At 31.3% G+C, this 18057-nt stretch overlaps 2 protein-coding genes across 11 annotated transcripts in view; one reads left to right on the forward strand and one right to left on the reverse strand.

Annotated features, from left to right (window-relative positions):
• LOC118183341 (uncharacterized) overlaps positions 1-5682 on the reverse strand; it is a 62965-nt gene extending 57283 nt beyond the window's left edge. The window contains exon 1 of the mRNA XM_035352847.2: positions 5545-5682. Within this exon, the coding sequence (XP_035208738.1) occupies positions 5545-5569 (25 nt within the window). The 5' untranslated portion in view covers positions 5570-5682. The remainder of the gene's footprint in view (positions 1-5544) is intronic.
• Positions 5683-5957: 275 nt separating this feature from the next.
• LOC118183342 (medium-chain acyl-CoA ligase ACSF2, mitochondrial-like) overlaps positions 5958-18057 on the forward strand; it is a 168135-nt gene continuing 156035 nt past the window's right edge. For 7 of the 10 annotated variants that reach the window (XM_085820635.1, XM_085820636.1, XM_085820632.1 and 4 more), the window contains exons 1-2: positions 5958-6623; positions 11310-11493. In XM_085820635.1, the coding sequence (XP_085676761.1) occupies positions 6547-6623; positions 11310-11493 (261 nt within the window). In that variant the 5' untranslated portion in view covers positions 5958-6546. Of the gene's footprint in view, positions 6624-10833; positions 11026-11309; positions 11494-18057 lie in introns of all 10 variants that reach the window. The other 3 variants (XM_085820633.1, XM_085820634.1, XM_085820637.1) reach the window with 3 other exon arrangements.

The following is an 18057-nucleotide window of genomic DNA, read 5'->3' on the forward strand; positions in this document are numbered from 1 at the left end:
ATTTAAACGGAAATCTTTGGGCTGTAATCCAAGGGTAATTCATGAAACACTTTTAGCGCTTCGAAAGAGTTAGACCTCTCCGCGCCATTTATGGAAAATTAATAATAAAAAAATTAACTAAGATTAATATTAACAATAAAGAAAAATAAGCCTATACTATACACATACATGAAAAATTTCTACACAATTATTGAAAATAAACGGGAATGAGACTAAAAAACGACAGCAAAATATTCGCGCAGGTCTAAGTAAAGATGAGTCAAAATACTAATAAAATTCCCGCCTAAAAACGACTCTAAAAAAATTCGAGATGCCAATATTAGGGCTTTCATAACACAAAACACACCTCACCCCTCAATACTGCTTTGTTTGAATTCATTCCCCCCCCCCCCAAACAACAGAAAACGTAAACAACGGATGTTCCCTCCTAAGCACAGATGTTCTGATTCGCAACAGCATGAGATCGCTAAAGGCGCAGTGTTCCCGCTAATGGAACACCCGGTTTCATTCAATGATTCTGCGTATGGTTTTTGTGTGAAATATTTAAAAAAAATGTAGAACAAATAATTTGGAGTACAGCCAGAAAAATTATGCCTAATTCCTTTTTCCAAATAAAATTTTTATATCATTAACAAAATAGAGAAAAATTGCTTGAAAAAAGTGGATTTTAATAACACATAATAAATGAAAATTCTGTGTCTTCTTGTGATATGCTGCTATCTACTGTTTAAAAAGAAAAGTTCAAATAGAGAAAATTGCTTGAAAAAAAGTGAATTTTAACCTTTTAACTGCCATGCCCGAGATTGCACTGGTGTTCGAAAATATCACGCCCGAGTATTTCTCGGGGTAATTTTTTTTTTTTTTTTTTTGAGTGCATCGTATTGTCATACCCGAATATATATCGGGAGATGTTTATTTCGGCTACATTTGGTTTTTCCAATAAAAAAATTTGACAATTTGTGTACCCAAATCATCAAAATAACTTGACAGTTAAAGGGTTAATAACACATAATAAATGAAAATTCTGCGTCTCCTTGTGATATGCTGCTATCTACTGTTTAAAAAGAGAAGTTCAAAGTATATTATAAAGGCATTTTTATCTACTTACGGTTGAATTTAAAGGTTTCAGAAGCAATTCAATTTGGGTACCATACTCCTTACGCGTTTTTCAAAATAACACATACACATAAACCATGTACACGCCGACTTATTTTTACTTAAAAAAACATCCCAGAATTGCACAAAAATGGCACTGCGCACACTCTTCACTATATCCATGTACACTGCTTTTTTCTCATAAATTAGAAAAATTTCACGAAAATACATGACAATTTTCTCAATCTTTAAACTCGGTAAAAAGAACATATATGAAATTACCTGATCGCGAAAAAGTACCCTTTCCAAATATGAACATTTCCACATATAAAATAAATAAAATATCCAAAAACTTTTACCTCTAAATCATCTATTACATTATACACATCACCAACAAATTCATACCGCAAGCATTACAAATACTTAGTATCAAATATTTAAATTATTTCCATGCATGTTTACTTCAACTTAAACGTGTACCAAATTCTAATTCAGAAGTCAAACAACAATTATTGTGTCTTAATTAGTGTACCAAATTCCTACAAACATAAAATTCACAAAATAACTATCATTTAATTAAAATATCACTAAACCATGTAAACGCCGACTTATTTTTACTTAAAAAAACATCCCAGAATTGCACAAAAATGGCATTGTGCACACTCTTCACTATATCCATGTGCACTGCTTTTTTCTCATAAATTAGAAAAATTTCACGAAAATACATGACAATTTTCTCAATCTTTAAACCCGTTAAAAAGAACATATATGAAATTACCTGATCGCGAAAACGTATTTACCCTTTCCAAATATAAACATTTCCACATATAAAATAAATAAAATATCCAAAAACTTTTACCTCTAAATCATCTATTACATTATACACGTCACCAACGAATTCATACCGCAACCATTACAAATACTTAGTGTCAGATATTTAAATTATTTCCATGCACGTTTACTTCAACTAAAACATATACCAAATTCCTACAAACATAAAATTCACAAAATAACTATCATTTAATTAAAATATAATTAAATTCAAAAACGCTACTTAAAATATAAATGAGCACATACATTAAATTAATACATACATAAATACCCATTTCGAATTCACTTTAGTTACGGCCATGGGATCCAAAAATTCACGAACACTGTTTCACACAACACAGAATAAAGCCAAATACAAAATTTCCAGATTTTTTCCCGATTTCCCCCCTTTTCCGATTAAAGAACCGTAATTCGTCCATTAATATCACATAACATATCCCATGATCTCTCATTTCCCTCACACAAAATAATGCGTAATCGGAACTGAGTACTGCTCACATTATTACCAAAATCCCAGGTAGTAACCTTTATCGCCTCGAAAATGTCGCCAAACTACCAGTTACCATATTGTAAAGATCAACCCAGAAGTGTTTTAATTGACGAAAATGTTCATGTTTTACCAATGCCAAAATTAAAATAATAATAATTTTCAAAATGAAATCTAACTTTAATGCAGTCTCGCAGTTCCTATGCTTACATCTGGGAAAGTTTTAAACTCATTATGAAAAAATAAAATTATAAGAAGTTTGACTCCTGTGCAACAAAAACCTAACCAGGGTATTTAATTTCAAGATATCATTTTTAACTTGCTTTGAGGAACTGGTTAATTAAGTTAGAAAAATTTAAAGAAATAAGTTTAAATGAGATGCAGGAAAAAATGTGTGTAATTTAATAGGCTGTATAAGGAAGTCATATGGGTACACATCCAATTTTTAATACATTTCTTAACATTATTACATCAATTGCACAAGAGGCTTGAATATATCCAGCAAAACTGAATATAAGTAATTCTTTACTTGAAGAAAGCATACATCACAAGTTTCATGTATTCTAAAATGAGTTATTTTGAAATACCTGAGATGTGAGTAATCCAAATAACAACTTAAGAGAGACATTACAATAAAATCAGGAATGAGATACATGGCAATATAGATGCAAAAAAAGCTGTATAAAATAAGCTATTACATACACAGATAGATTAGTATGCATAAAACTGCTTTTTCTGGAATACACAATTTCAAAGCATACATTTCTTATTTTAGTTTACAATAATTTCATAGCATATGCTATAAAAAATACAAGTTCTAAAAATATTTTTAGGTCAAAATGTAATGAGAATATGCTGGTTAAGTCCTAGTATGGCTTTACTTCATCTTTTAATCTCAGCTGTGGTTTAATACACATTACACAAAATGTGGAACAAACTATTGGCATTAAACGAAAAAAACCAATGAGACACAGCCTAAAGGTACCAAACAGGGAGAAGATCTGTAGAATGGTGGCATCGTATTTTTTATTTTCTTACTGATCTTGGCATCGTAAATAGTTTTATACTGTGGCAAGGAAACAAGAGAAACAGAAGTTTAAACCAGCTAACATTCCATATAGCATTAGCTGGTCAACTAATAGACGGATATTCCTTGAGAAAAGAAAGGCCGTCCTGCTAGCTTCCAAGCAAAAAGGTGTGCAGTTCCGGATGATGTACTCTTAGTCAATGTGGGAAATCATATGCCAAAGATGGTTTCTAACTATAGACGATGTAAGAAATGTAGCACAAAGGCCCAAGAAAAGAGGACCCACTATATGTGTGCAGTATTAGAAGTACCCTTGTGCACTGCAACATGTTTCTCATTTTTCACGGCAAATAATCGCCTTTAAATTGAATTTTCTCTATGACCATAAAAAGTCCCGTGGGAAGTATACTTCCCACACCTAGAATTTAAATATAAACAAAAAATTTGGCAAAATAAAATATATTTCCTTAAATGCTATTGTTTAATTGATAATAAAACATAAAGAAACGGGAGAAATTCAAAAGAGAAATAAATGGCCCACGAAAGGGTTAATAACCAAATATCCAGAATCACCCCTTATGCTGTGATATTTAGAGCAGTACAGGAACAAAGTTTGCATTAAAATCAAAATTTTTATTTAACTATATTCAATATAAAGTCGCCAATAGTAGCACAACTGAAGCCAAATGGAATATCCTCACTGGTATCCTTTTACACCTCATTTTCAAAACAAGTCACAGCCATTTCTTATCAGATTGATTGTTTATTTCAATACAGGCATACAATTACATAGAATTTTTACCAGATAGTTCAATTTTATGCTAAGGCCATTCGAGGTTATTAAGTCAATTAGGGTGCAATCACATTTTTCTACAGAAAAGACAAAGTCAAGGGTTAAATTCACGAATTTTAATGACAATGCACTAGCAAAGTAAAGCACTGTGATTTTACATAATTTCTGAGTAAGCTATTTGTACGAATTGAAATAATTCTTACATTTAAACTTGCATTCCAAATTAAGATTTAACTTGAAATTAATGTAAATAATTACTGAGAGAATTAAATTTTTGTAGCGTAGTTTATGTGAGATGAGATCCTTTGGGTCACGTGATATGAAGCAGCAAATCAGGATGTTGAACGATGAAAGCATAGTAAATTCTTAAATTAATGTATTTTTATAAATTTATTGTCTTTATTTATTGGCTTTTTATGAAATTTTTAGCGATATTTAAACGTTTATGCCTTCAAAATAAAAAAAATTCTTAGAACTAACATTTGTTAACATTTTTTATGTGCATACTGTATGTTATGTTGTCGCCAATAAAGTCTGCTTGGTGAGATTTGCGCCGCCGAAACGGAAAAGTACATACTTTTCTTAGAGTGCTTGGCTATAGTTTTCCTCTTGCTCCCGAGTTCAGAATATTTCGTTGTTTTAATTATTCAAATGCCTAAATCTTGTTAATTTATTTATACTCCTTATACTTCTGTAGAATTAAAAGAAGCAGTGTGGCCAACATTCTCTTTCACCTCCCTTTGTGCGACTTATAGGAGGGACACTGTTGAGCAAATACATTAACAAAGTCACACATAGATATGATATATGTTTTTAATTATATAAATTTTATTTTGATAGAATCTCTTTTCTGTATACATACAGGCTTTTACTTCAGCCTGACCCCAAAATAAAATGTGTTCCGTTAGTTTATAGTTCAATTATTTGTTATTAATTTATTTTATCTCTTTTCATGAATCTTTGTATAACTGAAAAAAGGAGAGGAATATTAATTTCATTGTACCATATACATCGGTGCAAGTTTTGTCACATGCGCTTTCATCGGCAATTATCATAGAGTGCTCTTTTTATTTCGTGGGCTTTTGTTGCTTGCGCTTTCGTCCAGTGTGCTTTTGTCTGATCACTGTACAACGTTTACCCAAGTGCGTTTTTGAACTTGAATGATTGAGAACAAGCACATTTGTTAAGAACACGAATTAAGTCGCACAACTGTATAACATCATTAGAACATGCATTTTTTGTGTAAAAAATAAATATTTCATACGTAAAATTTCTATAAAAACTGACAAAATGTCAAAACAATAAACTTACTTGTTCTTCGATAAAGTCTCCACATAGTTTTAATGTTTCTCTTTTAATTGTTTTGAAGATTCAGAGTTTAATCCAGAAGTTGAGATGTTTAGTGTCTTCACATGGAATAATTTTTGAAGAAATAATAATAAATAAAACACAACGTTTTTATTACAAGGAGAAAGATGAATGGAATGCGGAAAGTCTCAAAGAACATAACTTTAATCAATACATTCATTTAAAAGCAATGTGTGAATGTTACGTAATAAAGAATAATTTATAGAGGTAAAATTTTTATACTGCAAAATAAATTTTACGCTTTATTAACTCTTGTTTCTGAATCTCACAAGTATTCTTAAAAAATTATTATTCCTCTTCTTGTTAGCACCTTTTTTAATGCAAAATTTTAGCCTTAGTTCATATGGCAATATCTGAAAAGCGTCGTGTGCCTAAACAACTTTTCGTTAAGTGTACGGAGTATAAAGATATTCACATAATTTAAATGTTAAGTGATATGGAGATTTTGTGCGCCATGTGTTTTATTCTACTTCTGTCTTATTTTTGTTTTAAATAAATTACTGCCCTCTGAAGACTCAGTTTGAATTTTCAGAGGGCAATATTCTTCGTTCCAACTATGATGCAATTACAACTCTAGTAGAAAGTGCTTAAATTTGGAACGGCATTTCCAATATAACAGCTGTAGTATCGCACTTTATTCCTTTACTAAGAATGTTTCTGTTATCAGAGTTGCTGCTAATCATAATCAGACGTTCTCTTTGTTACCGCGTTGCATAAATATATACTGCATGTTCGTTACCATGTGACCAATGATATCATTTTGCTCTGTTTTGCACATTGTGAAAGCTCTTGCCTCTCACTGAGATATGAAGTTATCTCAGCATCTAGATTTTTCTTCCTTGTATTTTCATTACACGATAAACTACTTTTTGAAACTAAGAGGTTAAGAATTGTTTTTTCTTATTTTGTCTTTTGTTTTGAATTAATTGGCTGTATTAATTGAGAATGGATCTACATATGGTTTATTTCGGTCTGCAGAGAAAAATGTTCCATTTGCTGAAAACTTCATATTTCCCATTAAGGTGTGTTCCACTATGCATAAAATTAAAAACTTTATTTATGGATAGGGATAATAACTGCTAGTTTTGAAAAACATAAAATTATTTTATTATCAAGCCATGTTTTTTTACAGTTTATTAAGAATAATTTATATTTATGTAATCTGTTCATTGTGTTACTTTATTAAGCACTGGATTTGCTTTTTTAACATTTGATCATTTACACATATATTTTAAGAAATTGGTTTTTAATTTGCTTTATCAGTTAATAATTTAATAAATATAGGAATAATGCGAGTTAAGACATTACATTCATTTAAGAGTTAATTTTAATATATGAAAAAGAAGCACACGCATATTGAGTTTAAAATAGGCAAAAATTTAGATCGACAGGGATTTACAGAAAAACCATGCATTTTAAGGAAATTTCATACAGGGATTATCTTCTTCAAGGGAAGGAACATTTTCTTGAATACAGTTTTTTCTCCTTAATGAAAGTGTCTTTCTCTCTTGAAATGCCTTATTTTCCATAAAATCAACATAATTTTAAAAATGATTTTGTTAAATTTTAGACTTTTTTTTATTTGTGTTACACATTGAATTTTGAATTTATTGACTTCACTATTTAGATAAAAACTAATTAATTAATACAGAAGATTGTGTTTCTTTATTTTATGTAACACAATTATTATCTTGGCTTATTTTAACTCATCAAAAATTTAGGAGAAAGTTGTGCAATAAAAATTTTACACTTCTAAATCTGTATGGACTTTAATCATAGGATAAAGAGGCATTTATGATGCAATAGTTGTCAGTTACATTTTGAATAGTTCTCTTAATGTGTAGCATTAAATTATCCATAATGGGAATTTTCTAGATTATTTGTACTTAACTGTAGATCAAGTAAAATTAAAATTTTTATTGATTTAAATAATATAGAAATGTAATGCAAATTTTCATAAAAACCATTAAATTATTTTAAAACCTTAAATATATACATGGTGAATATGTGGCCTAAAGATGTTAATAGAAAATTAAGTACTGTATATATGCCTACTGCTTTTTCTGTACTCTAGGGGCCATTACTTATTCATATTAAATTTTTCTTTGCTAAAGCTATATATATATGTATATTTTTTTTAACCTCCATGTCTATAAATTAGAATTTTTCATGAATCGCAAGTGAAAAAAATATCACATATGTTGTTAATTTTGTTGTTTTACATCTGTAAGAAGTTATGTCTTGATTTAATTTTAATTGTGTAGTACAAAGTTGTACCTTCTTATGTGAATAAATGACAATTATTTGTTTAATTTTATCACAGAAAAAAATAAAAACAAGGCTATATGCTTATTTTTAGAATTTTTTTAACAAAAAATAATTTCATTCTTTTAGCTGAAGAAGAAACTGATTCTATGTTTAGACAAATAAAATAAATTTTTTTAGAAGTTTTTTTGTATTTTGTTTTGTAGAAATAAAAATATTTTCCCCCTGCTGTATAATCTTTGTCAAAATAAGATACAATAAAAAAATGCTGTCTTGTGTTACAAGAAATCTATATTTAGCATATAAGGAAAAAAAAAAAAGCTTTTTTTTTATAAAGTATTTTAATGGATTGTGTCATTTAATTAAATGGGAAAATTTCACTTTGTTAAATATATGGGGTTCTGCTGCATGTCAAAACTTTTAAGCAATGCTATTATAAAACTCAGGTATAATATTTTTAGAGCTAACTAATAAATGAATGGATCTAGTACTTAAATCTGACTTTCTCACCTTTTAAGAAAAATCATGCTTCAGTGTTAATATTCATATAAAATTTCTTTTAGCATTTAGTGTAACTGCTCTTAAATTTCTTTTAGCATTTAGTGTAACTGATCTTGATTCTATAAATAGTTCTTGATTTTTATAATCATTTATCACTTATTTTTGTTTTCTGTAGTAAAAATTAAAGCTCATTTTTACTATCACAATCCTGAATATTAAAAACATAAGAAATCTTTAAATCAGGCATTTAAAACTTGTGGCTTGCTTGCCACATGTGGTCTTTGACTCATTTTTCTGTGACCCTCTTTCACTCCTAGAAATTAACAAAAACTATGTAATTGTAAAAATTGAAATTAATACTATTTAAATGTGTTGTACATGCAAACTTGGGTGCAAAATAAATAAATTTCTAAATGTATCCTGAGGTGGTCTCTACGACAATACTTTCTCAACCACAACTGAGAAAATGCTACAGGAATTCAAGGCATCTCAGCTTTAGAGCAAAAGTCAGTGAATTTGGTATCCTTAAAATTTACAAATACTTGCCTAGATGGTTCCCAGATTACAACAAATTTGTGTTATACATGATTTCTGTGTTTGTTAGTATGTACTAGACTGAACGGCTTTTCTTTAGGGCTGTGGAGTTGGTAGGAAAAATGTCTGACTCTGATGTCTGGAAATTTAAGAACTCCAACTCTGACTCCCTTCCATTTTAGAAAGAACAAACATCAAATCTTTTCATTTTTGCAGAAACAAGCCTCCTGTTAATTCTTCAGATTATAGCTTTTTTGTGACTCTAGTAGAAAGAAGAGTTTCCAATTCTGCAGGATCATGCCACAGGCTTTCTGTTAGTGAAACATTAGGGTTATCTACATCTTCTAAAAAAGTTCTTAATTCTAACTTCTTTGTCATCAAATATGTACTTCCCCATTGTGTTGCTTGATCAATAATTGCTTCTTTTCCTGCTCTCCTCCTAAGGCTGCTAATACACGTCGGTTTATTTCAAAAGAACAACTGTTTGGAACAATTTTTCTGCTTTGTCACAACAGCCAATCACCACAGCTCGCTTTGGGGTAAACATAGGGAAAACTGGTTCTCCATTATAAACAAGCTAACAGCGTTCAGCGCTGATAGCTGATTGGTTGAAAACGAACAACTTGCAACTTTTTCCGAAAGGAAGGAAAAAGTCGCACGTCTTTCTTTCAATAGTAAAACAGGCAGAAAAATTGTCCGAAACAGTTGTTCGTGTGAAACAAACACCGTGTGATATGGGCTTAAGAATTGCATCACTTTTGGGAGTCCTTCCTGCTATTGCTGCTTGCCTAAATTTAACAGTGAGATTCTTAGCATAGGTACAAATGAGATTTGATGCATTTTGCAGCCATGGGCTCCTTTTTCTTGTTGTGAATTATGCTATAACGTCGTGAATAATACCATCTATGAGCTGAAGAAGTAATTAAATGAATCAATGAATAATGGCAAATGTCACATCCGTGCTCCTCCCTTATATTTATTAATATGTCAATCAAATGGAAAATAACTAAATATTATTAATGTATATTCCATAAAAAAATAATAACTAAGTTTGTCATTACCTTTTTTTTTTTTTTTTTTTTTTTTTTCAATTCACATTAATTTTATTTCAAATTGAAACTCCAAGAAAAACTGGAGTCGGAGTTGACGTGTTTTGAGCAACTCCAGCTCAGACTGCTTTTACTCCAAAATCTGCCCAACTCGGATTTTGACTTCATGACTCTGACTCCACAGTCCTGCTTTTCTTTCTTATGAAAATGTTGCCAGTGAGATCCAGGTTTACAGACATTCATCTGACTTCTGCTCCGAAAATTTCTAACCCATGCAGCATATCTCCAAATATCTGTAGCCTGTCTCTAGATACCTGTAGGGAAAATATGCCAGGTGCTGAGGAAACAGTAGGTATCCATCTACTACTTCATCATCATCTGTTTTCATCCATCTACTATTCAAATTCTCTTATAATCCTTCTGTAGAGATTTATAACATTAGGTAAGATTTTATGCATTTTTATGTTTGCTACATCATTAAACATGAAAATGATTTTATTTCTTGTGGCCTTGCATTATTATACATTAATGAGCATTTGGCCTACTGGAGACATGCTTGAAGTAGATGTAAGCAGGTATTAGCATCTGAAAGGAAATCTGATTAGCCAAAGAGATTAAATGATTGTAAGTATATAAAATGTAAGGTTCAACCAGTCAGCTGAAAACATGTCACCAGGTATTTTATTGATACAGATTTTTATGAATGTGTTGGAAGATAAAATTTCCAGTAGTAAATTGTGTTGGAATTCAAATTTAGGCAAAGTTTAAGACAAAGTTAATAGTTAAGATGTAGTTGTATCTAACCATTATTTATATTTCATAATTTTAATGCAAAGTTTTGCTTCTATAGAAAAGTTTAATTATAAATTTTTTACATTTACAGATATAATTTTTTATGAAATATTTGAACTTAAAATATGTTTCGGAATCTAAATAAATTAACTTGAACAGTGTGACTGTATTAAGAGTTCTGTAAAATCAAGAGCTTTTGTATTCAACCTACCTAATTTATCATCTGGAATTCAAATGGTTCTGTGGTTCTCCTTCCTTCATAACTAGATTGGATGTCTTTTGAGTAAGATTTTTTTGCTAGACTCATAAATTTCTTCTTGATTTTTAAATCATTCTTATAACTGTGCTGAATTCAGTAAATTGTCAATATATGCTAAAAGTTAATTACATTTTAAATTTTAAAATTATTGAATTCAAAATTTTACTATTATCGTTGAATTAATTTTCTTCAATATAGTTCATATGACTTTTCTAATTTCCCAGAGAAGATATGAAGCAACTTTTAATTAATTATTTTTTAAATTTATTAAAGTTCTTTTAGTCTTGTATGAATTTTTTTTCTTTCAGATCCATTAGTAGTATACAAAAAAAGATTAAAAATAGCTACTATTTTATGAATGGTGACGTTCTTTTATCAAGTAATACCATTGAACAACTGGTTGATATAGCAGCTGATGAAAGTGGCGATCATGTGGCATTTATTTCTGTTCATCAGGAAATTTCCAAGTCTTTCTCACAGTTCAGACAAGAAGTAAATAAGATACTTTTATTTCTATTATTTATTTTTATTTCAATTTGAATTTTATTTAGCTCCATGTTCTTTATTGAAATTCTTAATTTCAATACATGTATCTTTTTCCTGACATCCTATGCATACCTTCATGTATCTTTTTTAGTACTTACAGGTTAACTGATACCTTTCATTTTTATAAACTGTAGCATTCCATTATTTTCATTGTTGTATGATTGCGCCAAAAAACGAAAACAAATATTTACAAGATTTGCAACCGCACCATAAAACTGGCTTGCATCTGTTAATATAGCAGTTCCCAACCATTTTTCTTTCATGTACTCCTTATTTTGCATACCACTTTTAGGGTTTCCCTTAGTTTGCATAACAAATTATTTTAAGTTTGGTATCTTTCCTGAATCTCTCATTTTCCCCTCGCATTTCTTCACCAAGATGCAAAATTAAAGTTGGTGAAGATGGTATAAAAATAGATGAAAATTTGAAGTTTTTTCAGAGTGTGATTTTGCTAGCCTGGCGCATGTTGCTATTTTGTCCTTTATGCTGCTACGTTGAATTGCTGATATGCCTTTCAGCCATTTAATAAGTCTATTGCAAGTTAGGTTGTTGAGTCAGAATAGTTAGCCTTAAACTAATGTATTAGTTCAGCACTATTACAATACAAAGTCTGTAATCCGGACGTCCATTATCTGGAATGATGTACAATCCAGAACTCATAGCCACAAACTTTTTTTTGTATGCTTTACGCATGCACGTTTAATGTATAATGGACGGTATAAGCTAGGCTAAAATTATCTTTACTGATTCAGTTAATGTTGCAGATTGCACTGTTCCCTAATCTTCTAATTGGATCTGGCTCATTATATTTTGCGGACTGTCAGAGCAATTTTATAAAAATTAAGCTTGAACTTTCGATTATGTCAAAAAGAGTTTCCAATTCTGGAGCTGCCAAAGAATCTACAAAGTGAAAGCATGTTTCGATCTCCATCAAACAAAACATGGAATTGCTGCAAAAAATAGATAAAGGCATATCCGTCTCAAAATTATGCAAGGAGTAAAGATAACTGTATATGACATAAGCAAAAAGAAAAAGGAACCTTTTGAATTTTTTGTGGATTCTGACACCCCACTTGCAATGAATAACAGAAAAAGGGTTTGTTATGCTAAAAGTGACAATCATGACAAAGTGATGATTGAATGCGTCAGACAGCATCGCAGCAAGGACGTGCTGTTGACGGGTCCAATGCTAATGGCTCAAGTCAAAATATTTTATGAAGAAATGAACTTAAATACTGAGTGCACATATTCGACTGGTTGGTTAACCAAATTTAAAAAATCGCCATGGTATAAGAGAATTAAAAATTTCAAATAAAAAAGCTTCAGCTAATACTGAAGCTGCTGAACAATTTGTAGATGAATTACTAGTGAACAATTATCTCCAGAACAAATTTACAATGCTGATGAAACTGGTCTTTGGCAATATGTACTGCAAAATACCTTGGCAACCTCTACAGAAAAGGCTCCAACTGGTGTCAAAGATTCCAAAGCGAGACTAACAATTTTAGCATGTGCAAATGTTGCAGAAACACACAAGTACAAACTTTTTGTAATCGAAAAACATGCACAACCTCGAGCATTTAAAGGAGTAACGATTTTCTCCGTTATATATCATGCAAATAAAAGAGCATGGATGACGCAAGCGTTGATGAATGATTGGTTTGAAATTCATTTTATACCCAAGGCTCGCCAACATCTGAATTCGGTTAGTGTACCTGATGACGCAAAAATAGTCCTGATTGTTGACAACTGTTCGGCGAATACTTCACTTAAAGTTTTAGTGAAAGATAATGTATCTGTATTATTCTTCCCTCCAAATTGTACATCTATCATTCAGCCTGTGGATATGAGAATAGTGCACGTGCTGAAATGCAAATATAAAGTAGCATTTTTAAAATCTATGTTAAATTTCTTGAACAATGGCAAGACTATTCAAGACTTTTTGAAAATTTTTAGCATAAAATCTGCTGTGTGGAGCATCACAAGATCGTGGGAGGATGTGTCTCCAGATACGTTAAAAATGCTAGCCATAACTTATGGTCAGCTACCATATTTCATGGTGAGAACGATGAAGATGGTAGCCGCGAATTTGAAGGTTTTTGGATATCGCAAACTAAAGGTGAAATTTTCCAGTTATTGGATTTTGTTAAGAAATGTGGAGAAGCGGTAATAAATGAAGATGATATAACAGAAGTTTTTCATTGTGATGGCAATGCCCCAATCATCAATCAATTAATGGACAGCAAATTCTGTAGTATGGTTCTAGATCCAGAAAATAACGCTTCCAATGTTGAATTTTCATTTATGGACTGTATGCTTCCGATAGTGAAGAAAGTGACAGAGAGGTTATTGAAAATGAAAAAAATTTTGATTGACAACTTAGTAAGTATTCTCAACACAGCAATTACAGGACTTGAACAGTGAAACTTTGTACCTGAACAAGTTATTATGTTTATAGAATTAAAGAGAAAGTATTAGCACAAAAAACAAAGCAACTTAAACAGCTTGTGTTGAAAGAAATGTTTAATAAAGTAAACAAATAAATATTAGGCTTTTTTTATTGTAAATTTTGATGCCCTTTAGATCATAATTGCTCTTTATTTCATAAATTGCAGTTTCATATTTTTAATTGTATAATTTCTGCATGCCATCTTACCAGATTTAAATTGTTGATCTATAATCCGGAAAAACCCCTAATCAAAAACTCCTAATCCGGAATTGCCGAAGTCCTGAAGAGTCTGGATTAAGGACTTTGTACTATATTTATCTTTGAATCTATTATTAAATTATTCTTAAGTTCTCACCACAAGTCATTGGTGTTATTGTGAGCATGAATATGTGCATTTGAGCATGAATATGTGCATTCTTCAAATTGTAGCTTTTTTGTGGCTATATACGGTATAGAAAGAAGAGTTTCCAGTTCTGCAAAATCATTCCACAGTCTTTCTGCTAGCGAAACATTAGTGTTATCTACATATTCTAACATTCTCGCCTCCTGTTTATTCTTCAGATTGTAGCTTTTTTGTGGCTATGTACGGTGTTGAAAGAACATTACACAGTCTTTTTGTTAGTGAAACATTAGGGTAATCTACATCTTCTGAAAAAAGTCTTAATTCTAACAACCACCATATCATTAAATATGTACTTCTGCATCGCATTGCTTGATCAATAATTGCTCCTTTTCCCGCTCGCTACCTAAGAATGGCATCAATTTTGGGAGTCTTGCTGCTATTGCTGCTTACCTAAATTTACAAATGAGATTTGTAACTAAATGAATCAGTTTAATCAATAATGGCAAATATCACATCCATCCTGCTCTCTTATATTTATTTATTAGCATGTCAATAAAATAGAAAATAACTATTTATTAATGCATATACAGTCAAAAGTCTTTAATCCGGACTCGTCGGGACTTCGACGACTCCGGATTATCGATTTTTCCGGATTATAGATCATAAGTTTAAATCTGGTAAGATGGCATGCAGAAATTATAAAATTAAAAATATGAAACCGTAATTTATAAAATAATGAGCAATTATGATCTAAAGGGTATCAAAATTTACAAAAAAAGAAGCTTAATATTTATTTGTTTACTTTATTAAACATTTCTTTCAATGCGCGCATGCGTAAAGCATACCCTACGCATAGCCGGAATTAGAAAATTGCAACCAGAAAACTATTTGATTTGTATTCGTGATATTTATAATGACGAGAAATTTGATTTAAATCATATCAAAGACGGAGTACATCGAGAGGAATTATAAGCCGAATAAAATAAAAACATCTGCCCTAAAGATAACGATAGTGCTGGCAGATCAACTTCCAGTTCATAGCGCGCCGCGACGTCTCCCCCCCCCCCCCCGCGCAGAGCAGCGTGAAATTGATAAACAGATGTCGGAAGGGTTAGATAAACAAAGGATATGCCTTTATCCATTTTTTATAGCAATTCGTTTTTTGTTTGATGGACATCGAAGCATACTTTCATTTTCTAGATCCTTTGGGAGCTCCAGCATCGGAAATTCTATTTGACATCATCGAAAGTTCAAGCTTACTTTTATAAAATTGCTCTTACAGTCTGCAAAAAATAATAAGCCAGATCCAATTCGAAGATTAAGGAACAACGCAATCATCATCATTAACTGAAATAGATAATTAGATAATTTTAGCTTATACCGTCTGTTTTACATTAAACGTGCACGCGAAAACGTATTCTGCGCTTGCGCAGACACATATGCGCAGTCGTAAATGTCTTGCGCGCACGCGTAAAACGCCTATGCGCATGCGCAGAAAGATTTTAGCTTTGAGGTCCGGATTATGGGTGTCTGAATTAACGACTTTTGACTGTAGTCCATAAATAAAAATATTAACTCAGTTTGTCATTAATTTTTTTTTTTTTTTTTTTTTTTTCAATTCACTTTACTTTTATTTCAAATTCAATCTGTCCAACAAAAACTGGAGTTGGAGTTGAATTGTTTTTAGCAACTCCAACTCCGATTCCTTTTACCCAAAAATCTACCTAACTCCAATTCCAACTCCACAGCCCTGCTAAAAACAAGGAATGGTCCCTGTCCTTCCTCCTACCTTCCCAAACCAGTCCCACAAGGTCATATATCCAGTTTCACACTTCTAGCTTTATTATAGTTTCAGTTACCACATTTTTTATGTTTTAAGTTGTCTGGGTGACCACTCACAGCAGATGCATACCAGTTTCAGTGGACGATAGATGTTATTTATTGGATGCTTGTTTTTCATAAAAGTGATAAACATGATTTCAAATATTACAAGAAAACGCCCCATATATCTCACTTAAAAAAAAATGAATATCTTGTCAATAATTTTTCTGATGCCGAATACTCTGATTCTGAAGTATTATAGAGCATTTACAGTGAAAGTGAATGAGTGAACGTTTCTGCAGATGAATATGATAATTTTTCTAATAACTGTGAATGATAATTTTTAGGGAAAAAAAATCTTTTCAAATGGTGTAAAAAAGAACCAATTCGGGCAGTATGAACACCAAAGCATAACATAATTATTCAACTCCTTGGTCTGAAACATCTTACAAAAATAGGCTCTAGTGTAGAGCCCGAAAATATTTGGAATTTATTTTCTGACAAGCGAGTAATCAACTTAGTCATGTAAAAATCAATGAGTGCAGAATGAAATATGGATATTAATACTTAGAAATCAAAGCCTTCCATGGACTTTTAATTTATTCTGCCATATTCAAATCTAATTTTAAAGATGTTGATTGTTTATTTGCTACTGACTGTACAGGACGAGAGATAATTATATGTGTTTCTTCCAAATAGAGATTTTTATTTTTATTGAATTGCTTGCAATTTGATGACTCTAAAACAAGAAGCGAGCATATTGAAACTGACAAAGCAGCTCCAATATTGGAAACATTTTATGCAATCATAAGAAATTTCCAACGCATGTATTCTATTGGAGAATTAGCACATGTTGATGAGATGCTAATGAAATTCATAGGAAGCAGGAAATATAAAATGTATGTAGTATATGAGGGAGTCAGTGTTTAAAATTCCAGGAGTTGGAGTCGGTCATTTTCCCTACCCACTCCACGGCCTGGTTTTTAGGGGTGGAAGTGATGATTAGAAAATCCTCAGCAGTCTCCCAGACTGCTCACAGCAGTTAAAGGTTAATCAGTAGTGTTTGTTCTGATAATCATTAAGATTTGTTGTTTGTCTGCGCTTTCCTCATGAAAAGACACCAGCATTTCACAACTAGTTTTTTGCCAAGCTAAAAAGCCAAAAAAAAAAAAAAAAAAAAAAAAAATAGCCATTTTTAAAAATGGCACACTAAGAATTACATATAACTGCAAACAATTATCAATGTTAAAAATGCAAGGAACATCCATAATAAAACACTTACCTTTTTTTTAATGCATTGTTCTCACTGTGTACACTGTGATCTGTTTTAGCTTAAAAATCAGAGAATTGCAGAAATTTGGCATTATCATTCTTCCCATACCCATACTGATCTGTTTTCATCAGTGTGGCATCAGAGAATTTGAAGTTTTACGTTATACATCCTGCTGTTTTCCCATATATTTGGTAGTCTTTTTTTTTACTCAAAAAAAAAAAAAAAAAAAGCATCAGAGTATTGCACAAATTTGGCATTGGTGCACAATTTTTAATTCATGAAATTCAATTCTTTACAAGGTACAACTTCATGGAATGTGAATATTTGCATTCTCTTCTGTTAGTCAAGATGCCATACTTCTGAAGAAATGCAGTACTTTTTCATCAGTCAGCAAACTTCACAGTCCCATTACAACTATGTGCCAGAGGAAAAAATACACTCAGTGTAACAAAAACACTAATGACTGGCACTTATCTACTGTATGCACTCCTGAATTGCTACATAAATATATTAGGGCAGCATCATGGGTTATCTATTTTGCTGGCATAGATTATTGCCTCGCGTATATTTTTCAGGGGCTTTAGATAGTCAGAAAGTACCATTATTCCCATGGACATAGATAAA

Source organism: Stegodyphus dumicola, chromosome 7 (assembly GCF_044657685.1).
Source record: "Stegodyphus dumicola isolate Sdum_Otavi_A_Nest chromosome 7, ASM4465768v1".
NCBI classification, from domain to species: Eukaryota; Metazoa; Arthropoda; class Arachnida; order Araneae; family Eresidae; genus Stegodyphus; species Stegodyphus dumicola.